Source organism: Amblyomma americanum, chromosome 7, assembly GCF_052857255.1.
Source record: "Amblyomma americanum isolate KBUSLIRL-KWMA chromosome 7, ASM5285725v1, whole genome shotgun sequence".
NCBI classification, from domain to species: domain Eukaryota; kingdom Metazoa; phylum Arthropoda; class Arachnida; order Ixodida; family Ixodidae; genus Amblyomma; species Amblyomma americanum.
In genome coordinates, this window is record NC_135503.1 from 12,263,130 (window position 1) to 12,289,654 (window position 26,525).

General features: G+C 49.8%; 1 protein-coding gene and 1 long non-coding RNA gene across 2 annotated transcripts in view; one reads left to right on the forward strand and one right to left on the reverse strand.

Annotated features, from left to right (window-relative positions):
- LOC144098493 (uncharacterized) overlaps positions 1–19,147 on the reverse strand; it is a 69,228-nt gene extending 50,081 nt beyond the window's left edge. The window contains exon 1 of the long non-coding RNA XR_013307188.1: positions 18,808–19,147. This is a non-coding gene — a long non-coding RNA (uncharacterized LOC144098493). The remainder of the gene's footprint in view (positions 1–18,807) is intronic.
- On the forward strand, positions 1,695–12,612 carry LOC144098491 (uncharacterized). The gene is made up of 3 exons (XM_077631179.1): positions 1,695–1,830; positions 5,689–7,616; positions 12,369–12,612. Exons 1-3 carry the CDS (start codon positions 1,825–1,827, stop codon positions 12,553–12,555), a joined length of 2,121 nt encoding a protein of 706 aa, XP_077487305.1. The 5' UTR covers positions 1,695–1,824; the 3' UTR covers positions 12,556–12,612.
- Positions 19,148–26,525: the final 7,378 nt, after the last annotated feature.

A 26,525-nucleotide genomic window follows, 5' to 3' on the forward strand; every position in this document is an offset into this window, starting at 1 on the left:
TTTCGAGCGACCGCTGTCTACGGTGTGCATGCAAGCACCTCAACAGCTCGCAGCAGACTACGCGGGGCGTGTATGCGCTCGTGACGTCAGCGATCTGAGGTTGCCAGACCAACAAGCAGTTCGCAAAAGAAACGAAAAAAATTCGTTTTAAAAATATTTACCGCACAAAATCAACTGAAAATTGGTGGAATTGTAATTTAACCTGTTGGGAATTAAAGGCGATAAGCAGGGTATGCGTGAATATAGGTTGTCAAGGCCCCTTTAAAGGGTCTCCACAAGCGGAAATAGCGAGCGCCACCTGCCACTGCACTGCGTAGACCTTCGTCACTGCTGCTGTGTTTGCAAAGCCATTCATACGATCCGGCAGCGCTCACCACCTACGTGCACACTCGTGGTGAATTCCAATCGCAGGCCCGGAGCGGTCTGCACGCTCTGTGACAGAGCGCCTGAATCCGGCGCAGAGCGCGCGACCTGAAATTGCGATTGGAGTACACTTGCTCTGGCCAGAGCATGTAGGGCGCCGCTATCGCCGCTGAAAAAGAACGTCACGCAAACTTCCGGTCGGATCCGCCGATTCCGGCGGAGCAGTCCCGACTGCTCCACGGAGCAATCTCGGCTCGGCAACAGCTCCCTGTCTACGATTGGAAGACGCGATCCGTGCCTCAGATCTGCGTTTGGAGTACAGCGTTTTTCCTCCATAAAAACGCAGCTGCCGCGGCCGGGTTCGAACCCGACCGCGGCGGCTGCGTTTTTATGGAGGAAAAACGCTAAGGCGCCCGTCTGCTGTGCGATGTCAGTGCACGTTAAAGATACCCAGGTGGTCGAAATTATTCCGGAGCCCTCCACTACGGCACCTCATTCTTCCTTTCCTCTTTCACTCCCTCCCTTATCCCTTCCCTTATGTCGCGGTTCAGATGTCCAACGATATATGAGACAGATACTGCGCCATTTCCTTTCCCCAAAAAACCAATTATTATTAATACAGTTGCTCCGAAAAGAGCAGGGAACGTTGCTCCAGAAGTGCTCCAACTCTGCGATTGGAAGTCACCATCAGTTAACACCGCCGTAGAAGCAGACGGCTCCACACTCTCAGCCTTCATCCCGCGGCGCTGATCTAGCAGGGTGTGTGTGTTGCTGGCCGAGTTGGTTTGACATTCTGAACACAAGCGCTGGCAGACGACGGACGAAGGGAAGACGAGCGCACTGTATGTCTCGTCCTCCCTTCGTCCGTCGTCTGCTAGCGGTTCAGTGTTCAGTTGACCTATATAGTAGAATGCTCAAGCACGTGACTTGAACTTACAGCGTGCGATAATCTGGAGTGCAAACCTTGAGTGCGTTTCGGCGTCACGAAAAAGGGGAGCAAGGTTCCATGCCTTTAATTAGTTCCGCTCAACGAGGGAAACGGTGACAACACCGCGAAGCGCTTCCCGACGTTCGTCTGGCGGACATGCTACACAGCGTCAGAGAAGGACCTACCGCCCCTCTTTTTTCTCTCTTTCCGTTAAGTGGCGTACGTGTCAGTGACCGCCGTTCACCGATTTCTATTGTCACCGGTGGGCAGGACAACAAGGGCAGGCCGAAGCCGAACACAGCGGGGCCAGTAGTAATCCCTCCGTCACGTACCGCTGGCGTTGCCTTCTCCTCGACAAAAGGGGGCGCGAACGACGACGCCAGCCAGCGCAGGCCGCGTGTGTCGGGTGTACTGGGCTTCCTGGCAAGTCGGACAAGGAAACGGGCCAGCCGAGACGTGCTAAGACTGTCTCCCGTACCACAGGACACCCCGGCGCATAGCTCGGGCAGGTCCCCATACCGCAAGTGTTCGCCATGCTGGTATGTACACGCACGACATGCCTGTTCAAAAAAGCTCGCGGTGGTAGTCGCCGTGTTCGACAGTCCATCCCAGTATGCTGCTTGCATTGAAGTAGAAGCAGCGAGCGCGACGCGATGGATTTCAGAGCTAGCGCGATGCTGCCGCGCGCTAGCGAGCCAGCCACACACGTCCGGGGTGTGGAAGACGTCGCAAGCTCGTATGCTAGAGCTTGCGGAAAACTCTTGGCTACGGATAGGGTCATTTGATACTTAACTGCTGGTCACGAGACTACGAGACCTTCGTATAGCCTTCTATTCGTGTGCATCACTCACCAGAGTCATTGGAAAAAAGGTTTTCAGCGACTCTGTTGCGCACTTGGCACGGGCGCGACTCAGTCGCCTCAGTGGTAGAGTCAACAGCTTGCTATGGTTTTTGTCGAGGCGAACTCTGAATTGAACTAGGCAGTACAAGCCATGTCACGTGAGAACCGCACTGCGTCTTTTATGTACCAGCCTATTATATATGTGTATATATATATATATATATATATGTGTGTGTGTGTGTGTGTGTGTGTGTGTGTGTGTGTGTGTGTGTGTGTGTGTGTGTGTGTGTGTGTGTGTGTGTGTGTGTGTGTGTGTGTGTGTGTGTGTGTGTGTGTGTGTGTGTGTGTGTGTGTGTGTGTGTGTACATTGATGTCTCTCTCTCTTTCTTTTCACTTTTCGAATGATATAAGCAAAGGACCCTCATTAAGGTTGGCATGTTGGAAATGCCTACTAATAGTAATTTACAGGCTCGCTCACTTTGATCTTTTAAACGCTGTGCACGCATTAATAACTCGCAGTTCATCTGAGAATCTTCCAAACGTGTAGCGTTCAGTGATTTGTTTTTTAACTCTTTTTTGTTTCAGACAGTCAGCAGAGAATCCTCCGTAGGTGTAGCGTTCAGTGGTTTGTTTTTTACCTTTTTGGTTCAGACACAGTCAGCACTTAATAATCCAAATGGGGTGTTTTTTTTTTGTCATCTAGTGAACGCACTCATACTTCTCAAGAGTCGGAACTTATCAATGTGTGCTTCGACAGGTCCATGCCTAACAATTCTGGACAAAAGCAATTTTGAAACGGAAAGAGTTTATGAGCGGAATTTCCTTATAACAATCAATATATCCGCCGATCTCCCGTCGGCAGGCTTGAATTTTTGTGCTGTTAACGTTTTGGCTGTCGTTAAAAGCGTTACCGGTTAGTTTTCTATCCCAGTCTTGTCTTCTCGATGTGAGCGATGGAAACATATTGTAAAAGATTTTGCTATACATCGGAAGAATGGACCTTCAATATTTCTAAACCAATACCTTACAGTTTTCCAATATTCAATTTTTTTTTCCAAGAATTTTGGACATATGACAAATTTTTTCACCCATAATACTTATATTTTGCTCCTTGTTACTAGCGTCATGCGCATGTTATGAAAAAAACATGTACTATTCTCTATTCCTCGACTGCTTATATCACAAATCCTGGTATTTCGATGCTGCAATTTTCATTCAACGTGACGCTTTCTAGAAAATTTTGTCCATGTCCGCAGAAAATAACAGTGGGTGTTTCGTGATGCAAAATTAATAGCCTTTGTCCAGATCTGCATGCACCATATAGGAGGAATAATTTTTTTAATGAAAATGGCGAGCGGAGTCTGAAAAGGTTTGAACAAAACAAATAAGCGATCATTTGCGGCGAATATTCTTGCATGACTGAGCCAAAATATATGAGTCTTGTGCCTTGGGCAACCCATGGGTGCAAGTCTGCATATCTTATACCCCTGTCACACGGGACGTTGAATGTCATTCGCAGCGAATGACATTACGTTTGAATGGCGTTTTTTTCGCTGCTACACGGGCACAGTCAATGACATTCACAGCTAACGACATTCGCCCATTGAATGAGTTTCCCGAACTCATGCACGCGCGACCTGTGTAATCTCGACGACAGCGGCTTGGCGAAAAATTACAAAACTGATTAGCGAGAACAAAACGTATTCAAAGAAAACTTTATTTTAATTGCTGCAATGAACTTTTGAATCATTTTTGACGTAAAATAAGGTATTTGAAGCGATTTGCGCAACTACACTCTTGTACCCAGTTGCCGCCAGTTACTGTAGAGACGGCCGCGTTTGTTTACAAGCCGTCCTCCATCTTGCCTGAGTAGCGTGGTCGTCACTCCATTTGCCTTCAGTGCTCGCAATGGAAAACAACTCTGCAGCTTCGCCAGCCCAGCAGAAGGCGTGTTGGACTGACGACGAAACGTCAAGAATTCGGGAGGAAGTGCGGGCGGCATGTACGGGAGGGATCGTGAGCGGCTTTGAGCCTGTCTTGCTTTGGATATTTCAGTGGATTGCTTGTTGACTATTGCTGCCGCAAGGCGTTGCAAAAAAATTTTAAAGAGTGTATTAATGTGTAACAGTGTGATACTAGCAATAAACATAAAATATGTGTATGAAAAACATGATTTGTAACGTTCTGCTGTCGTAGCAGTTAGCCGATGGACATCGCCATCATTTGCAAATGCCATTTTGTGTACCCGTGTAGAACGGGAACGCCAGCAGGCAATGACATTCGTTGTGAATGTCATTCGCTGCGAATGACATTAAACGTCCCGTGTGACAGGGGTATTAGAGCGCAGTTCTTAGGCATCCGTTCCTGTGTTGCGCGTCGTAGTTGTTGGCGTAGCACGCCACCTGACAGGTGGTGTGTGACAGGTGGCGTGTTGGCAGGTGGCGTTTCGCTGGACAACCGGAAGGACAACCTGCACATTTTAGAGCGCAGTTCTTAGGCATCCGTTCCTGTGTTGCGCGTCGTAGTTGTTGGCGTAACACGCCACCTGACAGGTGGCGTGTTGGCAGGCGGCGTTTCGCTGGACAACCTGCATATTTTAGAGCGCAGTTCTTAGGCATCCGTTCCTGTGTTGCGCGTCGTAGTTGTTGGCGTAACACGCCACCTGACAGGTGGCGAGTTGGCAGGTGGAGTTTCGCTGGACAACCAGAAGGACAACCTGCATATTTTAGAGCGCAGGTCTTAGGCATCCGTTCCTGTGTTGCGCGTCGTAGTTGTTGGCGTAACACGCCACCTGACAGGTGGCGTGTTGGCAGGTGGCGTTTCGCTGGACAACCGGAAGGCGGTTGCCACGAGAGTATCCCGGAGCTAGGTGGTATATGGAGTGGATAGCAGCGTAACGCGCCACATGTCAGCGTTGGCAGGCGCCGTGTGAAGAGCTGCGCCCAAATTTCGTATTGTCGACTATCGTAATCGTCTGTCCATTTTTCTCACCGCTATAGTAGCATTTGATACATAGCAGCGATGACTCTCTACTAATAATTTTATTTTAGCTGAGAGTTCGGCGACGGCGTCACGGCGACGTCACACTTGGAATATCCCACCAGCTCCTTGCGAAGCAAGAGTGATGTGCGAGAATTTTTGTCTAGCAGTCAGAGCTGCATTGAAACACCTTCCGCTCATGTTCACATAGCGAAGTGGTGTCATACCTTCCAGTTATTTTTTTTTCTCCGCAGCTTGAGCCGCGTAAATTTTTGTAGCCATCTGTACAGTCGTAATCAATATGAGAGGGAACAATGTTTAGGCGTTAATTTATTGATTACTCCTTAATAGTATCTTAAAAGCACCATTTGGTCTGTTTTCTAACTCAGTTGTTCTCTTGGCGTGCAATATACAAAATCCGTTCTCAAATTTAGCGGAGAAATAAGCAGAAAATTTGCAACTTTGCGCAAAAAGTTCGTTCCCTCTCATACTGCTCACGACTGTACAAATTTTGCTGTAGACACTAGAACTTCGTTCATCTATCACATATCTGTTTAATGCACGTTCATCGTTGCAGTTGCCTGCAGTCTGCGCGGTGCTGACTGCAATACAGTCGTTTCCACTCGAAGAGTGGCAAGCGGCATCCGTTGACGAATACGCTGGAAGAGCTCGAAAAACTGCAACGGCCGACGTCAGCAGCAAACTGGGTTGGAACCTACACGTGCAGCCTCTTGGCAATAAGGCTAGACACAAACCGAAAAGTGTAAAAAATTATGATGGCGGCAGCTCCACGTTACACAGTATCAGTAAGACAGCTACGCCCGGCAAACCTCCGCACCTAGACAGTGCAACCTTGAAGACTCTACTCGCGGAAGCTGATCGGTTTGTCGACGCTTTGAACAAACAACTGAAGCCCACGAATGCCACAGGCAGACCTGCGCCTAAAACGAAACCTCGCAATACTGACACGACTCTTAAATTCGGCAAGAGCAAGGGCACGACAAGCCTTCCTTCTGTCAGCTTCTTGTCTCACGAGCGTAAGCCCACGTCTACAGCCAAGCCTTCTTGCGAAAAAGGAAAATATCCTCCAATCGGCAGTCGAGTATCCAGAATTCACAAATCAGGAGATGCCGCTGTGCTCACGAACGACACTGGCCGTACAGCTTCTAGCTCTGCGTCCATGGACATCAATCCAGGTCCAACTAGTCGGCCAACCTTGAATGGAAGCGTCGTGAACCAGTTCGCGAGCCCGCCACCTCTAAACCAATCAAAGACGCACGGCTCTAGAGCAGCACACCAAAAGCCCAGCGCCAGGATAATAGAGAGCACGCGCACTTCACCAAATCCCGCTGTGACCCCCCCGAAGAACCGAAGGCGTCTTCGCGTTAGACCGAAGAGCATCAGACCACCCGCACAGCCGCAGCCTGTCGACCTTCTCAAGTCAAGGGCAGTAGGCACTGAGCCCTCGGCCACGCACTTGTTTGATCGGGTCAACAACACAAAGAACGACGCCACATTGACGCCAAAGGCAGCATCCAACAGTTCCAAGCCTAAGAGACTCAGACGCCGCAAAAAACGGCCGAAACTAAACCTCTTCCAACCGGGAAGTCGTCAGCCAGCCGCCGTCCAAAATTGGACAAGCGCTCCCGGCAGGTGCCGTACCGCCGAAGTTTGGCGCCTCAGTGGGAGGTGCGGAAATGCCACGGTCAACGTTGAGCGGCCTGGGCAGCGACAGCGGCCGGAAGACCACATGACGGAGTCATCCGTGGTTCGGCCAAGAATTTACGGGTTAAACCCCGGCGCCGAGAGCGGTGAGCGGGGTTCGCATTTCAGCCAGCCGACGACCGGAGGTAGCCGCCATTTCCACCGTCCGCCCGCGCACCGGGAAAGCCACGAATCACGCGAGGACTACTACGACTATTCACCGGAATACCACGATGATTACTTCTCGGGTGAGTCCCTAGAAGACTTCAGCGATGAGGCATCGCGTGAAACGGGCCGTGACGATCGTGATGCCGTCGGACCAGACGCGCCTTCAGAAGGACAAAGTCTACCTAAAACGGATGCCAACACCACTGTAGAAGAAGCGAAAAGCAATACGAAAGCTAGGGAAACTATTGGCGAAACCGTACGTTTCAACACTACTTCCGCTAACGGCATTCCGGGAGTAGAAGACTCGGCGGCCCCAAGAGCAACGCGCTCTCATTTGCTGAGGGACACGGAGGAAGGCTTCAAGCTCTTGATTCACGAAGACAGCAACCTTCCATCCGGCGACCCGACTCAAACGACAACGAACTCGACAGCCGCAGAAGAAAAACCGGACCGCAGCCCTCGAGAAATACAGCCACCGCCCACTGACCCAACACCGGAAGCTGCGTCAGATCTAACCGCAATGTATCCGGGAGTCCAGGTGACTCGCGCCAGCGCCAGTGTCCTTGATGAAGTTCAAGAGGCTTCGAGTGATCGGCGAGACAAGGGTGGCGGGATGTCCAGCGGATTTTTCAGGTAATGCACGCTCACCTAAAGTCTGCTCGCACAGAGCCGAGCAAATACTGAGGGAGGTTTATTTATTTTACTCTTTTCCGACGAAGCCTGTGATACAGGAGCGCGTAGTGTATGTTCACAGGGTATGAATTCGGCGGGCTACGCACAAAACAAGACATTCCCATTCGGCGAGCACCGTGTAGGGAAACTATGCTGTATTCATCAAGTGACGATTGCCTACAAGATGCGGAAAATCTTCTTGTGCGATGTCATTACACGTTCAAAAGAACCCCAGGCGGTCGAAATTAATCCGGAGCCTCCCCTTGCGGCGTCTGTTTCTTCTTTCACTTCATATCCTCCCCCGTGGCGCGGTTGAGGTGTACAGCGAGAAGTGAGATAGTTACTGCGCAATTATTACTATTTATTAAATCTTTAAAGAAGTTAGGACGGCGCTAAAACGACAAAGACAAAGAGGCACGAACACAACAGGAAGGGCGCCAACTTGCAACTGAAGTTTATTGCACCAAACCCCTACATTTTATGCATCAACTGAGCCGTATCACAACAAGCTTATCACACAACAAAACGCAATTTCTTCAATAGTCAGAACATCGGAAGTAGGCGCTACGTTTACAGACCAGAGACGCCTTCTGCACTATCCACTTGATAACAGCATTATTCTTACTTTATAAGTCCCCAGATTAAATGAGTGCGCAACCCACATGAAAGCAATTGATCATCCAAATGATACACACACGCTTGGGCAAGGCAACCAGCGCGCAAACTCAACAATCGTGATTTGACACAAAGAGTGAAAATGAAAGAATGACCAACAACAAACGCGGAAAATTTGGTGGACATGAAAACTTAAACCTTCGGGGGAACCTCCCAGCGTCAATGTACTATAATTATCGTCAAAAAATTTTTGTGTGTATCATTTTGTGTTTGTATCATTTGGATGATCAATTGCTTTCATGTGGGTTGCGCACTCATTTAATCTGGGGACTTATAAAGTAAGAATAATGCTGTTATCAAGTGGATAGTGCAGAAGGCGTCTCTGGTCTGTAAACGTAGCGCCTACTTCCGATTGCGTTTTGTTGTGTGATAAGCTTGTTGTGATACGGCTCAGTTGATGCATAAAATGTAGGGGTTTGGTGCAATAAACTTCAGTTGCAAGTTGGCGCCCGTCCTGTTGTGTTCGTGCCTCTTTGTCTTTGTCGTTTTAGCGCCGTCCTAACTTCTTTCAAGATATGAACCAACTAGCCCAAATCAAAGTACTTCTTGAGTATTAAATCTTAACCAGCACATGTGTGAACGACCAGATTCGTGAACACGGGGGAAAAATACGAAATTCGGAGATTTGAGCGTGAACATTTTGACAGAAATCTGTGCGGCCGGGAAGCGAACTAGACAGAAATTAACGATACCCCGACCAAAGTCTCATTAGGAGAAACCCAGCGTTTCGAGCGTTGGCCAGGTGAGCCAAGTAGTTTCCCAAACGCTGAAATTCTGAGAGCATCGGCAGAAACTCTTTCTCCGAGCGTTCTTTGTACCCCCTCCCCTACCCCACTGCTTTGAATCCTTCTACGTAAAAAAAAAAAAATCCCCCACACCCCCGCCGACCTTTACCCCTCCCTCCATTTCTCTTCTCATATCTTTTTCCCCCATGTGAAGTTCAATGAGCTTTCTGTGGCGCCAGTCGGTGTTGTGTTCGCGAGGAATGCCGCACCTGTGGAGTCACTAGCCTCAGAGGGACACCGGACGGGGACTTGGCGGCGGCTGTATTGTGCTCAGCGCGTCGCCAACAAAGGGACCCACCCCGTACCTGTCTCCACTTCTTGCAGCGGATGTCTTTGTGTTCTTCGCGCCGTCACGGGAATAACCCGTCTTGAAGAAGGTAGGGCGGTGGACATGTGTGCGGCGTCAAGGGGTTGCCGAGACTTCGGAAATGCAGGAGATGCGTGAGGATACATAAAGGAATGCAAGAGATACGCAGGATCAAGTGACCATGAAGCGCATTCTTCCCTTGACGACTGTCTTCTTTTTTTTTTCTGTAAAGAACTTGAGTGATCGTGTCTTCGGCATATGTTTGTCTCGCATGCACGTGTGCACAAGAGAAAACATGGCAATGTTAGGAATGTAGTAACTATTGTGCCCCGGGGTGTCGTGGGAAATGGCAGTCGTGTATGTGCCGTTTGTGAGTTTCGTTGCAAACTCTCCTTTCCCAAGTGTTTGGCTGGTCGAGGGAATTGCAGTGTTTTGGCTTTCCTTCCCCCGACAATTGTTTAATCAGTATTCTTTCCCCACCCAATCTGTGATTAGTTGGCGGAAACCTCATTTTCCTTACCCTAACCATTGATTGGTGAGGAGGGTCGCTTGTAACCTTATTCGTTGCTGTCCCCGCTAAGGGCGGAGACAGAGGCATTAAAAGTAAGCGCTTTGGATTGAACCAGGGCTGAATTCGTCTGATCAACGGTTTATTCATGCTGTAAATAGTTTCCTCCTTGCTTGTTTCTACTTGTTTTATTTATGTTTTAAATAAACAGTTAACCTTATCTTTTCCTCGTGTAACGTGAATGTTTGCGAATTAGAACCACCGGGTTGTCATGAAACCCCGAATTCACCATCAGCAAGGTGTTTCCTCTCATCGCCACCTGAAAGGGATTGCAACTGGCGCAGTCTGAAGGGGAAACCCAACTGGCGCAGTCGAGTCAGGATTGCAACTGGCGCAGTCAGAAAAGAGGAAATCCAACTCCCCCGTTTTTTTTTTGCGCGACGACTGTTTAGCATCACCTGTTTTGATTATGGAGTTCACCTACCGGCACTTCTCTGGCCTCTTCCAAGCTGTCACAGTTTTTGCCTGGATTCTTTCGAAGAAACGCTCTCTTTTACCCGCGGTGCCACGGGGTGACGGGTGCCACCATCGGCCCTGCTTTCAGACAAGAAGGAAGAAGCCGTGGGTTGGCGGGCCTCGTGCCATTAACCTTCGTTTCCCCATTCACCCCCAATCCTTTTTGGTATTTTGTTAGTTTTGAAAACTAAACATTTTGACAGATTTGCCTGTCTGGTTGGGTTTGAAGACTTGTAATAAACTGCACATCTCCAACCAAAAATTTTAACTTTAATCCAACGTTTCGAAGCCGACTCGGCTTCATCAGGGGTGACTGAGGGCAGTAGCTAGCGTATGGAGGGGAGGGGGGGGGTGAAAAGAACGACAGCTGTGTCGCAAAAGGCGCTGGGGATGGGGAGGGGCGTTTAGGTTGTTAGTCATGCTGGCGCACTGCAGGGAGGTGCTGAATGGCGACTTTTTTTCGTTCCGTTGAAGAGCGAGGGCAGGTTTCCTTTTGTGCGGTTGATATTGTGCGGGGTGGTTTGGATATGTCAGGATTCCAGTTTTGCCTGCTTATGCCTTTTTTTGTTACTGCTGTGTTTTGTCACACCTTTTCTCCCTTGTCAGCAAGCTGCTTTCCCTTCATGTCCTCAAACAATTTTTGCGCTCAGCATTTGTAACCCGTTGCGGTGGCTCAGTGCTTAGGGCGCTCGGCTACTGATCCGGAGTTCCCGGGTTCGAACCCGACCGCGGCGGCCGCGTTTCGATGGGGGCGAAACGCTGTGCGATATCAGTGCTCGTTAAAGATCCCCAGGTGGTCGAAGTTATTCATGAGCCCTCCACTACGGCACCTCTTCCTTTCTTCTTTCACGCCCTCCTTTATCCCTTCCTTTAAGGCGCGGTTCAGATGTCCGCCGATAGCTTTAGACCGTACGGTAAACACGGTAACCACAGCAAGCGCTACCGTGCGGCAAATGGGGCTTGGCAATCCTGGCAACTGAAGCAACGGCAACACGTTACCGTACTTGCCGCACGGCTAACCGGCTACGCTAAAACTCTCAGATATGTAAGACAGATACTGCGCCATTTCCTTTCCCCAAAAACCAATTTTCAATTTTTTTTCAACCTTTGTAGCTGCTCGGCTGCTTTTTCTCCATGTGAGTTTTTCTTGCGACAGATGGCGCAAGATGCCGATAAAAGTTCAAGCGAAGTGGAGGACTGCCGGGCAAACCAGGTGCCCCACAAGGCGTGGTAATTGGCGGCTCGAAATCCGCGCAAAAAGTCCATCCATCTATCCACAGCGAAAAAGCGTGCGGCCGGCCCCAATGCAGCATCGGGCAACTTATTTTTATATACGGCGTTTTATTGTCCGCAACACATGTTGCGAAGGGCCATATGCGGCATCCCAGATATTGCGTCATGCTGCTTTTGAGGTGGAGAGGATGACAGGAGCGTGTGATAGCGGCAGGATACAAGCCACAGCTGAGGCGCTATGTAAGAACGTATTCCGCAAGAGGCATTCGATTACAAACGGCTTTCAAACGAATGGCGAACATACTCGTTATTGCCATGACGACCTGTAAACTTTGGACTTTCAACATTGAAGGAATAACGAACATATTCGTTTTCCAATGGCTCGATTATAAGCGGCTTCAGTGCCGTTTGTAATCGAGCCATCGAAAACGAGTATGTATTCCTTCAATCAGTCCAAAGTTCAATCATTTCAATTCAGTCGAAAGTTGACATGACGTCAAGGTAATATTTAAAACTTGAACAACTTACTGTCGCCAGTCTGCAGACATATAGATCAGACGTCAAAACGTTAACTCAACATTTCGCAAGCCTGCAAAACACGTACATGTTATTTTTTCTTCATGCGTGTCCAAATGTGGCATGGAAACATAATTGAATATGGAGGGAAGCCTTTATTGTTTTTCTTGCAGTTTTGCAGAAGTTCCCGCACCCGGACACCACCGCTTCGGCTACAGAAAAGGCAACGACCAACACTTCACCGGGAGACTGGAGCTGGCCGACGGGCCTCACGTCAAAGCCGTCGTCGTCTGGGCCGACCGTAAAGGAGGCTACGGAAAACACATCTGGGACTATAACCACAAGGATCACAAGGATTGACGACGAGACCGTGTGGCTCCACAGAAAATGAATATGCACGGTCTTCTATAGCTATTATCTGGGCTGTTGTTGTTGTTAAGTTTATTGTTCATAAATTCAGAGGTGGGTGATGGGTTCAGGCAGACTAAAGTCCCCAGACCAGCTTTTTCTAAAAGAAAAGCTCATAAATGGACTTTAAGGCAGACGGGGCCTCCCGGCGGCTCCAAGCCGCTGGTCGACCAGGTCTGAGCTTGTGCATGCCAATGTTTTCAATATTACTGGTTTTTTTAGACATATGAGCAACCCCACATCTATGGATGAGGTTGGCTGTCTGATTGTTGGCTGTCTATCTGGATAAATGCGCGAATATATTGTGGGGTTAGAGTATGTTGTCTGCAAACGGTTCCAGGCATGTTCCTGGGCCTTGGTTAGGGATTTGTGGCTAGCGGGGGTACTGTCTGCGAGCGAGGCGGTATGCCTGCGTAATTTCTTGATACGTGGTCAGTGTAAAACCGCCTTCCATATCCTCAGCTGCTCGGTAAGCTGATTCTCCGGCGGTTTTATGGGCGAAGTCGTTATCTGGGAGAGAGGAGTGAGCACTGTGTAAAGGGGATGAAGTTTCGGACAATCCCTGCCGCGTAACCCCGTACGCGGCCCCAGGCGTAATTTTCAACTGCGCGCTTGGAGTCCTAAATGATGGTGGTAGCTTTGAGTAATCTGAGGGCTAGGGCTATGTCTCCTCAGCATCTTCAGTACTGGTAGTGATGATCGAGCCGCCCCAGAAAAGGACCCTCTAGGCGTTCGTAATGGCCATCGCCATTGCCAGATTCATGGCATGGTCTGCCGCGTCCATGTATCCTAGCGTTCGTGACGATGTTTACAGCAATTTCGGTGACGCGCTTCGTGGTATTTACCACCGCTTCAGCGATGAGGCCGGTACGTACCCTTAGGCGCGGAGGGTAGGCCCGAGCACTCGCGGCACACAGTTCCAGGAGCTCGCGGGCCCACAGGCCACCAATGTCTTGAAACGTAAATGTATGCGATTAAGCTACCTCTTAGATTATCTTCCCGTTGTGTATCTTAATTGATTATCGCACGGGCTCCAGTACGTATGTGTGTGTGCAAAGGCTCCAGTTATGTACATTTTAATGCGAAAGCATCGTGTGGTTCATGTCAGAAAATCCGGCGTTGACCGACTGTCCACGACAAACGAACCGAAACCCCCCGCGTGACCTCATGACGTAATCAGAAGTGCCTATATAATCAGGAAAGAAAGAAAAAAATGGCTGTCGGCAGCATTGCTATAGCACAAAATATTGTGCGAAATCTCGGTTTTTTTGCAGACCATCGCTATCAACCGAGCTGCCAGCGTTATGACCACAGGAACTTATAAAAAACGCTTGAGTGCAGTGGGGCTGAGCGAAGGCCCGGGAGCATACGTGCTCCATGCTCCTCAGTTTGTTAATAATTTTTTTGATGATGACGATGACCGAAGCGCGACTGAGGTGTCCGCATTGACCCAAGGAGCCAGTTATGCGTCTTTCCTTTCGTGACTATATATCTCAGGGGAGGCTAATAGTGCTCTTCTTCCGAAGTGGGTTTCGAACCCAGGCCGGAACAGATCAGCTTCGCTGGTCACAGCTTTAGAGCACTACGTCACCACCGCAGCACAACTCCCTGCGCGCTAAACCGCCATTATCTCCAGCTGGGTCTGGTTATCGCTGTCATCATCTTTTGTATATCGTCGTCTTCGGGCGGCGCGAAAACCCCGAGCTAATGCTTTCACATTCACAGCCCGTAAGAACAGTGCGCTGGAGATATTCGAACACAGTTTGGCACCGACTTTGCATAGGCTTCACTGTTTGCAGCCATTTCGCCGATCGGGGGACTTGCTCTAATTTGTGAGGCGCCTGGACCCGCTGTTTTCTTAGAAGGCTGGATCGGTGACCGGCTTGACACGGCGGGCTGTCGACTGGCTCAGACGGGAAATCTTAAGTATTGCTGCAGTTAGGAGGCTTGGAACGTGCTTGCTTTTTCGGATTCAACACGAGTTCATGCAGTGTGATTTTCTACAGCAAGTGGCACAATGAAGTCTTCAAATCACAGTGCAAATTTTGCGACGAGGCAGCAACTCTGGTCCACATGGCGTGGACATGTCCGACTAGGTACGATAGCTCGCGCACTCTAGAATCCTGGGAGGCTTTGCTCTACAGCCCAGACCCTAACGTCTAGCAGGACATCATCAGTCAAGCCCTTGCTGCAGCTGTGTCCCAAGGGATTCCAGCCGACGGCTAGGGGTGACGGGGGAAATGGACTTTTCTCCTAGCGCTCATTGACTGGCGTTTCATTAAAGTTGTTTCTCTCTCTCTCTCTCTCTCTCTGGGTTGTTTGATTTCATTCCGTAGACTGGTGACTAGCTGAGTAAGGTCGGGAGCAGCAGCTTTTTGCGCCCAAGTGACCTGTTTAGAATGTTTCGTTGTGGTCTGTCTCAAAGACGGCGTAGGCGTGTCACTACGACTGGAGTCCTGAGTGGAAAAAAACTGCGTTTCGGACACTGAAGGCCAAGTGCAATGTGCGCGGAGGCGCCGCAAGCCACGCATTCAGGAAACTGCTTGCAATTTGGATCAGCAGCGTGAGGTGGTTTGCCGCAGCCTCGGCAAACCAAAGGTTAGCCACGCGGCCCAGGCGGTGGCAGTTGCGGATGACTTCATATTAAAGAATGATTCGCGAATGCGAAATCAAATGAAGGGCGTTAGCTAAGTTGTTTTCACTTATGCTTTCGACAAATTCGGATACCAACGTGTACATCACGAAACGACGATTTGTGTGAACCATCTGCATCCCTCTGCGACCAATCGTTCGCCCGCCACGGCCCTCCGAAAGTGCCCCTGCCCCCCCCCCCCCCCCAATCACGGTTTCGAGAACCAAATGTCGTCGGTACGACACCCTCACACACATACCAGGCTTCAACTAGACTTTGTGCGCCGAATCGTGCCGATTCTTTTGCCACCACTCTGCGCGAAACGGTGGGCCACAATTTTGTCACCAGTGGCAACCTTAAGCGGCACCAGTCTCGGCACGTGCTCAGACGATACATATATATAGCGGAACGCCAGCATAGGGAGTAAACCGGCCGCCTTGGCGGCCCGACGACTGCGCGCGCGCTGTCACGTGAGGAGGGGTCACATTTTGCTGACCTGAGATTTCCGGCCGCCATCTTGAAATCTCGCACGGACAAGAAACGTTCGAATGCGAGTAGTAAGAGCTAACTCTCTTAAAAACCAAACGCTGTGGTATTCTTTCTGTGAGGAGCTACGTCTTTCGGAGCATACGTCCGTCTATGACTTTTGCCCGCTCGCAGCCCAGATGCGCCATGTCATATCGATTGTCAGTCTTCTTATCTTGATCAGCCCACCGGAGCTCCCTGCTGCAGGAGCTGAACCGGGCTAGTTACAAGCGTGTTCGAGGCTAACTATTATATAGATGCCGTCAAATCACTTCAGGAAATTGAGGAATTTAGCGTCATCACAGTTCTGCACAAACGAAGCTCAAAACAGTGCACAATACATTTGGCGGCGTTCCGAAGAAAATCGCCTGTAGCTGTAACTTTTTCCCACACTCCTTTTGTTGCGGCGGATAATCTTTAAATCGTGAGTGACTGAGACTCTACCAGGTTCGTTCATTGCGATTACCAAAGTAGTGACTCCTGTGAGGAATCTGTTGGCGAGGTGTACACTTCTTATAAGTTCCAGCGCAAATGTACCGCATGGCAAGATAGGTCGCTCAAGCGCATTAAAAATATAGATATCTGAAATTCCTTTTTATAATTTTCGCTTGAATATATGAATCGTCAGCATGACTGGACACCTATATTCCTTGGTGCTGTTAAGCCGCCCTTTTCCGAAAGCTTTATCGCCTAAGCGAGAAACCACAGATCTTAGCACTCTTAAGCAAATATTGGGTCCATGGTGGGTGCAAGCCCAAATCCATAGGGCACAAGCCACCCCGTTCCGGCGCCCGGCTTTTTCAGGGGTGTGTGCTTGGAGGAGGCTACGCAACCCTGCTGCACCCTTTCGGGGGCAAACCCAGTTTCGAACAACTCAGCCTGCAAAGGTGGAGTGTTCCACTCTTAAGTGCAGAGTTCGACTCAAGGCTCGCTCTTGCGCTGACATCAGCGTACCCAGCGTACCCGCTGACATCAGCGTTTATACACCAAGGTCCTTCGTCAGAAGCGATCACTGCTTTCCGGCTGTTCGACCTTGTGAGACCTTGTTCGCCCAAATCTCAGCTTTACTAAATATTGGGTCATGTTCTCAAAAGCAGCTGCACTAAAAGCCGCCTTTGTTGAATCCAAGCTTATCGCATATATGATATGCATAATCTCCAAGCCACGATCGACTTTCGTGGTCAGCTCGACGTCAGCGCGCGAGTACGCCAAGCAAGCTACTGAAAAGTCACACTGATCCCACCCGCCAGGTAGAGTTGCCATCACCCACGAGTGAAAGGTGAAATGCGTGGTCTGTGAGAACTTCAGAGTGATATGAGCGCGCAATTAACCGCATGGAACCGCCGTTCGCGGAAGTCGACGATCGGCAAAGATGATATCCACTCGTATACATATATCGGGCGCGATTACAACGGCTCATTCCACGCACAAACCTTCAAATGCCCAATCATCCTGCTTCAGAGGTGAATGCTATGCGCACTGCCCACTGCAGGACCAGGGCTAATCCTTTTACTGACTTTCTCTAATTTCTAGAGAGCACAGTACTGCGCAGCCACCATGCACTCCGGCATATTTTTCTAATCACCTCACTTCCGAGCGCCCCCGTCGTGTGGGCTTTCCTTACCTTAGCAGCCAATTTATTTCCCGAGCTGACAACCGGATATATCTGTTCCCAGCATCGTACGTATTTCCCGCTAAAGTTCATTTCTTGGTCTCGATTTCCACCAGGGTCATACTCAGAGATTCTGGAGAAACGCACTTTTCGACGGGAAGTTGTTTATCAACGCACTTCTTTCGCATATCGTACACTACACCACAAAAAAAAAATTGTTTACTTACCAGCATGCGCACTACAACTGTATCATTCAAAGCCCTTCCTGTTACAGTCCCTGATGGGACTTACAGTATCAAAAAAAAAAAAACATCCGCAGGTCTGCCCTCGCAACGCTTGTAGTCTTCTGTTATGCAGTGTCAATATCACACTCCACGGGTCTTCTATGGCAGTCTTTACTCGATGCGAGTGATGGACAAACTTTAGACGCAAGATTTTGCTACGCATCGGAACGTTAGACCATTCCCATAATAAACGTTCATAACAGCATCTTGCAGCTGCCTCACATCATTAACATCAGTTCGTTCTTGAGTCTACAGAGCGCCTTTCCGAGTGCATGCGTTGATTACCTCAACCACTCTCCTTTCCACAAACTGCTGTGTTTGCCTCAACTTAATTCATAACCTTTTCGTTACCCTTCAAGTTTTGACCCCATGTGCGAGGACGTATATATTGTCAGGTCGAAACTGATATACGTTTTCCCCTGCGCAATTGGAAAGCACCTATAGCTGTTCATAGCACGAGAGTGCTCGTCAAATGCAATTGCCCTGGGGACTTTAGTAACTTGGCCTCGACTTGCGGTCATACCGTTATTACTTTAAACATCTGACAACATATTGTCAACTTTTATTTTCTTCACAGACTTGAACATTTTCAAGCCTATCCGTTGCCCTCGGCCTGTCTACATCATCAAACATGCACTGCATTTCCGCCACGATTACGTAAACCAGCGAGGCTAATCATGTCGAGGAAATAGCACGGCGACAGTACGTAGCAAGAGAGACTGTTCCAGCTGCCTCTGCGTCGAACCAGAGGCGCTGAAAACGCTAAAAGTGGCGACCAGACGAGCGCTAGCTCTTCTTGTAAGAGATCTCATTAAGTCGGGAAAGCCCGTGCACGTTGCATGATGCGGCACACACAGGTCGAGAGGTTCATGTCCCAGGCTTCGAATACTACCGAGTTCAAGCACAGGCGTACACGTATATATACCGTAAAGGTGGAATGAAACACGAACGAAATGGTTAAAATGCGAACACAAAAATGCGAAAATATTCGCGGCTGGAAAATCTCACTTTGGTGTTCGCTTTTCACTCGACCTCGACAGCACACCCCTCACGCAGACGCGCGGCGAGGTCACATCCAAGCAGAGAATTTAACTATATATACGTGCCGGTTAAAACGATGAAGGATCGAATAGTGTGCACCTTCTGCTTACCTGGCTCCGTAGTGGTATATCGAGGAACATAGCGCGTGCAATTGCGATGTGGAGCAGCAGCTAGTTTTCCTCACACATTACCCGACCTTGAAGGAAAGAACGACTAGCCAAGCGGCCGGAACTCTATACGCTGGCGTCATTATCGCCACTGTGCGGCGTTGTATATCCGGAATAAAAAAAAATGAAACTGCTCCTCCGCAGCCCAGCCTGTATCACAGGCAGGCTTGTTGCTACGGGCTTCAACTCAACGTGAACTTCTGTCAACAAGTGTTGCCGTTTGACGAAAGCCGCGAATTTGTACGAAATCAGAAGTGGAACTTTCAAACTGAGAAATGACGGCACTGACGTGGTCATCAAGAAGGAAAAATCTCCACGACGGATGCTAGCAGACGTGCCTGAAACCATGGGAGGTTACATGCGCAGATTGTGAGTTGTCAGTCGCTGATCCGCTGCAAGAATTTCCAGGACTGTTTATTTGACTGTTGTAAGGATTGTGTGAGCTCTGAGAAGTCCCTGAAAGGAGCTCTAATAAAGTTGCACTATGGCTGGGATGTTAAAGCACGCCTCTTCACGAATACTGTCCAGCAAAAAAAAATTCTAATGCGCTTTGTAGAAGCTGTTATCTGCAGTCAAAATTTGAATTTCAGCGCCTTCGCGTTTTTCCCTCTCCTCTCGTCACCGTTTTTCACGTTGGAAGGTCGGCGCTCCTCCGCCGACCCCACCTTCCGCCGGAAACCTTCCAGACCCGCCGGAGCTACGCGGCTAATTGGCCGCGGCCTTGGTAGCTGCCTGACGTCTGAAGGAAACTAACCAGTAGCCGCCTCTCAACACGTATACGTAGATGCGAGCGGCGGAGGAGGGTGGAAGAATGAAATGTCGCCGGGAAGGGCTCGTCAACTTTCGTGCGTGATTGTGGGCCCTGTGCTGCGTGTAGAAGTGTATTATTTGGCTCAGGTTTTCATTACAGCACAATGCAGTGATTGAGCGAGTTGATGTGATTTCCTCGGAAGAGGTGTTCCAGAGCCCCTTTAACTGGAACAGGAGACCTGCTTCTGCTGTGCGATAATGATGCCACGAATCATTTGACGGTCGGTAGTGGTTCTTCATCGGCCTAGCTTTTCTAAAATCTTTATCCGCTTTTCATTCCTTCTATAGAATGTGACTTGAGTGCTTTGTACCTTTGTTTGCTTTTACATGTTTTTATACAACCGAGGGTACCATCTTTTTGTAAGTTCGTGATTTTTCAGTGTGCAGTGTCCTACAGAATTTTATTACTGAAATATAAAATTATTTTCCCTATCTCGTCCTTTCCACTGTTGTGCCTCATCATACTGGTGTACTTTTCTTACAAAATTCTATTCGAACCTGGTCTTCCGTTACGTGGCTTGTTTATTTTTGTATGTTTGTCGATGATATGCCCCGCTTTATTTTACATTGTTAATGAGGTCACTGAACTTAGCATTGTATATGGTATTAATTCTGTTTCCAGAAGTAGTTTGTAGATAACTTTTTTCTGTGTAGCACGTGATGTGTAGCATGTGATGGCGCCAAGCCCTCTATTTATTAATTTGGTTATTTCTCTTTCTCGCAAGTTTCACACTCTTCCACCTGCTGCGCGAGTTGTTCACCAAGGCCTAGCCACCAGACGAGCTCTTCAGCCAATGCTCGGCTTCTAGAAGCGCCTCGACGCCTGTCGCGCAACTTCTCTAACACCTTTATCCTGAGGGACTGAGGCGATACCAGTCTGGTTCATTTTGAAGGCAACCCCTTGCATTCCGCTTTAAAGTCGCGCTCCTGCCAATAAGGGGCGAGAAGCAAGAAAGACTGGTTTTTAAAGCGAAAGCTTTACTACGCCAGCCAGCGAACCATTTTGGCTCGTCGCGCACTTCAGCCGTATGCCGTGTGCCGTGGCTGACGAACGACTTTGAGCCGCCGTTGCCTAGCAACGCCGCAGCCGCGCTCCAACAGATGGCGCCACCGTCGACGCCGCTGCCGTCGCCGCTCGCTCCACCAGATGTGCTCCGCTGGTGTAGAGGGAGAGGAGGTGTCGACTCGTGGGGTATATATATATATATATATATATATATATATATATATATATATATATATATATATATATATATATATATATATATATATGCGCGCTTCGCTTCAGTGTATTGTAAACGTTATAGAGAGCGCAAAAGAGACCCAACAACGACAGAACGAAGCGAGAAGAGAGGAACTTTATATTAATAATAATAATAATTGGTTTTTGGGGAAGGAAAAGACGCAGTATCTGTCTCATATATCGGCGAACACCTGAACCGCGCCGTAAGGAAAGGGATAAAGGAGGGAGTGAAAGCAGAAAGGAAGAGGTGCCGTAGTGGAGAGCTCCGGAATAATTCTACCACCTGGGGATCTTTAACGTGCGTTGACATCGCACAGCACACGGGCGCATTAGCGTTTTGCCTCCATAAAAACGCAGCTGCCGCGGTCGGGTTCGAACCCGGGAACTCCGGATCCTGGACCGGACTGCGTGTTACTTTACCGATCATCGGGAAGTGTTTATCTCTATCAAAACAACTGAATAAATAAACAATGTGTCTCGACGAATACTTCTTCAATGCTTAACATTTTAGTCACAACAAACTCGACAACATGCGTAACCAGCGAAGAACTACAGCTCTCGCTACGTATATCCTGGCATAGCTGAGCTAAGCCACTGCCATTTTTTTCTGACCAGCTAGCTTTTTCAACCCAACAAGCGGATGGCTCCATTGCACGATCTTGCATAGGAAGAAACTTCCGACAGTCTGCTCTCCGGCTAATCGCTTGTCGCCAGTTGCACTCGCGAAAAAGCGTCAGCAGTGACTAAACATTTTTCCGGAACATAGAGCACATCGAAATGATAGCGCGTGAGCAGCAATATGAACCATTGAATTCTTGGCGGCACCAGGTCAACGGGCATTCTTCCTATATAACAGGGAAACACAAGGCTTACGGTCCGTTTCAAACAATACGCCAAGTCCCATCAGGTATTCGTCGAATCTTTCGGCAGGCCAAGTCAAAGCTAATGCCTCCTTTTCTATTCGCGCATAGCGCTGCTCATATTTCGCCAGCAGCAAACGCGAGGCAGAGGATCGTCGCTCACCGTTATGTTCCGTTTGGGAAGACTGTGCCCAGGCCGAAATACCATGCGTCTGCCGAAAGAATCGTCGGAAGGCGATGAGTCGTACAAAGCCACGCATTTCGCGGAGCAGATAAGAGATTACACACATTCGAATGCAGCGTTCTGCGCTGAGCCCCAGAACCAGACGTTGTCTTTACGCAAAAGCACGCGGAAGGAGCCGTAGTGTGAGCTGGCTGCGGCAAAAAGCGCCCCAAATGGTTGGTCATGCTCAAAACGCTGCGCAATTCCGCTTGCTCGCTGGCGTGATTTCTTTCGCGCATTTACCTTAGCCTGACTGGGTTGCACGCCTTCCTCACTTAGAACATGACACTTGGATTTGTGTAGCCTTTACATTGGACTCAGCCAACCTGCTCAAGACGTCAGAAAGTCTAGAATAAAGTTGGCCGAAAACTAAAATATCGTCCATCATGTTGACGACCTCGGGGGGGGGGGGGGGGTTCTGCAAGGATTTGGGACATTCTCTTTTGGAAGTACTCAGACGCTGAGGTAATTCCGAAAGGCAACTTGGTAAAACAGTACCGCCTGAACGGAGCTATGACAGTAAGGTCCTCCGATCGAAGCCTTGCCTAGCCGTACTTTTGATAGAAACCAGAAGTCTCGTCCAGTTTAGAAGAATTTTGCACCTGCTATAGAACTCAGGGCTTGTTCTACTGTGGGGAGCGTGAGCCTCTCGTATAACGCACTTATTCAGTTGTGTAAGGTTTACACAAATCCTGTTATCCCCACTCTTCTTTACCACTGGTACTATACCGGCACGTCAATCTGTAGGCCTGTCAGCTTTACGAATAATGCCTATTTGCTCCATTTTCTCAAGTCGGACGCGTTCCCTGAGCGGAATTGGAACGCTGCATGGTGCGGTTATAGCATACGGAACCGCGTGTGGGTGAAGCCTTATCCGGTACACCCCTGTCATGGCTCCGAGATTACTGCAAACCTCGGAGCATTTTATGTTACAAGTAGACTCCTACTGCGCGACAGAGCCGACAACCTAACAGCCCCTAGTGCCTCCAGAGCAGGCAAATCAAGGACATGTCGAAGCGGGCTGACTACTACATAACATGCTTGGCGAGAAAGTTTCCCTTTTCAAGCGATTTCTGCCTCGAATTTGCCCAAAACATTAAGGCGTGAACCACTCGCGCCTGTCAAAACCTCGTCGACTTTCGTTATATATAGGAAGACCGGGAAAAGATGACAGGTCCACGGTAACATCAGCCCCAACCTTTGCAAACACCGGAACAGAGTTAACACACAGCTGTATTTACTATACCACCGCGGTTTTGCACCTGGCGTTTCTATCTCTCCCAGAAAAATTTGTTCCGTGTCCGCTTACACGGGCGAAACTCATACCTGGCGTTGGTTGCCTGTCGTCATCTTCTTGATCCATGCTTTACCAAAGTGCCCCCTTACGCCGCAGTGGTTGCACTTGGGTGTCTTCGCTGGGCAAACAGTTCGGGGATGCAGGGAGTCATCGCAGTAGATGCAGCGTCCGTCACGTCCCACGGTGCCAACTATCACATTCTCACACGGATGTTGTATGCTTATGTACTACATTACACCGAGGCTTGCTCTGAAGTCGAGATGCGAAGGAGTTCTGCTGTTGCTGAACAGTCTCCTTGAGGTGTGCTTTCGAAAGGGCGGTCGTAAGGGACAACTTGGAGTCCATTTGCAGCGATTCTCAGTACGACGATGAACCAATCTCTGATAAGCCGTTGCTGGGATTCGCCAAAACCACATTGCTCCACCGACATGCAACGCAGTCATGAACTGGTCTACGGACTCGCCTGGCATTTGATGTCGCTTGTGACACCAAGCGCTCTCGTACACGACGTTGATCCCCTTTATGAAACACGTGTCAAACTTCTCGACGACGTCGCACTTCTTCGCATCCACCTCCGAGAGACCAAAGGTGGTAAAAATGCGCCGAGCTTGCCGTCCCATAGTGCAGAGTAGCGCTCGTACCTGAGCCTCTTCTGAGCGTTCGTTGAGGCCTAACGCGAAGCGATAGTCATCGAAATGCTGAATCCATGCCGGCCACTCCAATGTGCTCTCGAAGTCCAGCGGTGGAGGCTGTTGAAGGACCGGTGCTGTGAACATTTTGGCCCCGTCCATCTTCCGCGCTTCTCTCGCCGGTCACGGCGTTAACTTCCGACACTATGTCGTAGCGGCGTTCGGCCGTTATCAGCTTGAGCGCCGCGGCGGGTTGCAGACGTTATCAGGGCGCATCGACGAGCAGCGTGGTCCGGGCGCAAGCACAGAGCCACAGCTAGAGGCCTCACGGTTTATTGCAGCCAAATATATACAGAAACGACGACGTCACGATTGTCCCGTGACTTGCATACAGGCACATGCCAGCACACAGTGCATTTCATGCTTACTCTCCACGACGGGATAGTGTGATTTGTTTTTTAAGAGCGCAACCACAGCTGTAGGCACCCGTTCCTGGCTTGAGCGTTTTCGTCGTGGTCGGCGAAGGATGAAGGTATGGCGGGAATGAAAAGGCGGGAGGAGATGGTAGCGGTCGAAGAGAAAGGCAGGAGCGCAAGATGGAACGTGGAGGAGGAGGGTACGGCAGGGGGGGGCAAGCGAGAGGGTTAGCGCTCAGTTTGCATCGGCTGTTGCCTAATGACTTCCTAAATGCGTTTACAGATAGCCGTCATTCTTAGAACGTGCACGGCAACCACATATATACAAAAGCGACGGCGGTGAATTAGAGAAGTTTATTGAAACGAGCAAGCAATGTGGCCTGCAAAAATTTTGCGGTCATGAAGGAAGCAGTGTGCGTCAAGGAATAAAATACAAAACTTGGCAGTATACATGAAAATTCGGCGTTCTAGACAGCGAATGGATGTGCTCCACGTCGAGCACCACGAATGCGCAAGCAAAGGCCCGCTAGCTTGTGCACCCCAGCGACCCCTCCCTTTGACGCGGTATACATTCCAAATTCGCCCCGGGCGAATTCAGACCGGACTATCCCAAAGCCACTCTCAATCACGTTCTTTTCGGATGCCCTGCGAACAGACCCCAGGAGCATTTGCGACTGACCAACCTAGAGCAGCAGGAGACTGCGTTGTCCAGCTCGGACCCGGAGGTACAGCCCCGTGCGACGGGCAGAGGTGGTGGCGGTGAAAAGCTTCATTATTGGCGGAGCCCTTACAGCTCACAATTTCATGCGTGGGCTGGCTCCTGGTCGTGGGTGGTGGCCGACAGCCCGTGTCTGACTGCACCAGCCTCAGTTCCAATTTTCATTTCCATTTCCATCGCCTGCAAGACAGTCCTCTAAAAAACACGAGCTTAAAGCAATGGCGCTGAGCCACTGTACCCCACTTACTCCCGTCTCTCGCTTCGAAAAGCAACAAGTATCTCGTGCTACATCGGCTGAAACTAGACGAGGAAACGGACTCCTCAGCCAAAGGACAGAAAGGCTTTCTTGCGCGCGTGCTTACGGTTCCTCTAAAACGCGGTCATGGAGCAATACTGCGCCCTGTGCTAGATGGGGTGGAACAGAAGATAGAAAACGACAGACAGACAGACAGAAAAACTTTATTCAGCAAGTGAGTTTCAGACCCAGCTGGGTCCCTGGGCCACTGCGCGGTCCCGCACTGCATCAAGTAGGTCATGCCGGAACATGACGTCGGCAGCCCGAGTCACCGCAGCAAGCTGCGATGTCGAGTCTGCAGACATAAGCAGGACCTCCCAGTCCTCCCAGCTCGAGATGGCGTGCTGTCCCCGCGGGGGAGGGTCAGCAGGGCAACCGAAAAGGATATGGGAGAGTGTGGCGTGGGGGTCACCACATAGGGAGCATGCAGGGGATGTGCCGCAATAGTGGGATAAAAGCTGAGGGGATGACAGAGAGCGGGTCTGGAGGCGCCTGAAGAGGATCTGTTGGGAGTGCGTAAGAGAGGGGTGGGGAGGAGGGTAAGTCCGACGGTCCAAACGGGGTATTTGCGTGAGCTCCGCAAAGGTGTGCGCCCGCTCCCTCAAGAATCCTGGATCGAGACTGTCCTGAGCCCGGCAAATCAGACCTCGGGCCAATTTATCGGCAGCCTCGTTTCCAGGGTTCCCAGAGTGAGCCGGCACCCACTGAAGCTCTACCCTGCGCGGTAAATTTTGGGTAGGAGTGTTCAACAATTGCCAGGCAGAAGCGTGAATCCTGCCCCTGGCAAAGTTGGACAGAGCCGTTTTGGAGTCGCTGAAGATGTATTGGGCGTCCGAATGTGCAAGGGCTAGGGCGATGGCGGTCTCCTCTGCCTCCTCAGGCGTAGAGCCCGAGGGAAGACGGTGAGTTAGGGGGTGAGGTAGGGTTGGATTGTGGGCAACTGCTACCGCTTCATGCGCTGTACATGCGGCATCTACCCAAACGGCATCGTGGGCTTGCCCATAGTACTTATGGAGGGCATTGCGAATTAAGTATAGGGAAGCGGCAACCACTGAAAATATATGTTTAATTTCTAACTCTTGTTGGGCGTTCAGGAAAAAAACAAAACCCTGGGGACGACATCGCTCGCATGGTGTCGTTGTCCTCGAGGTGGTCCCCTGGATTCAGTGA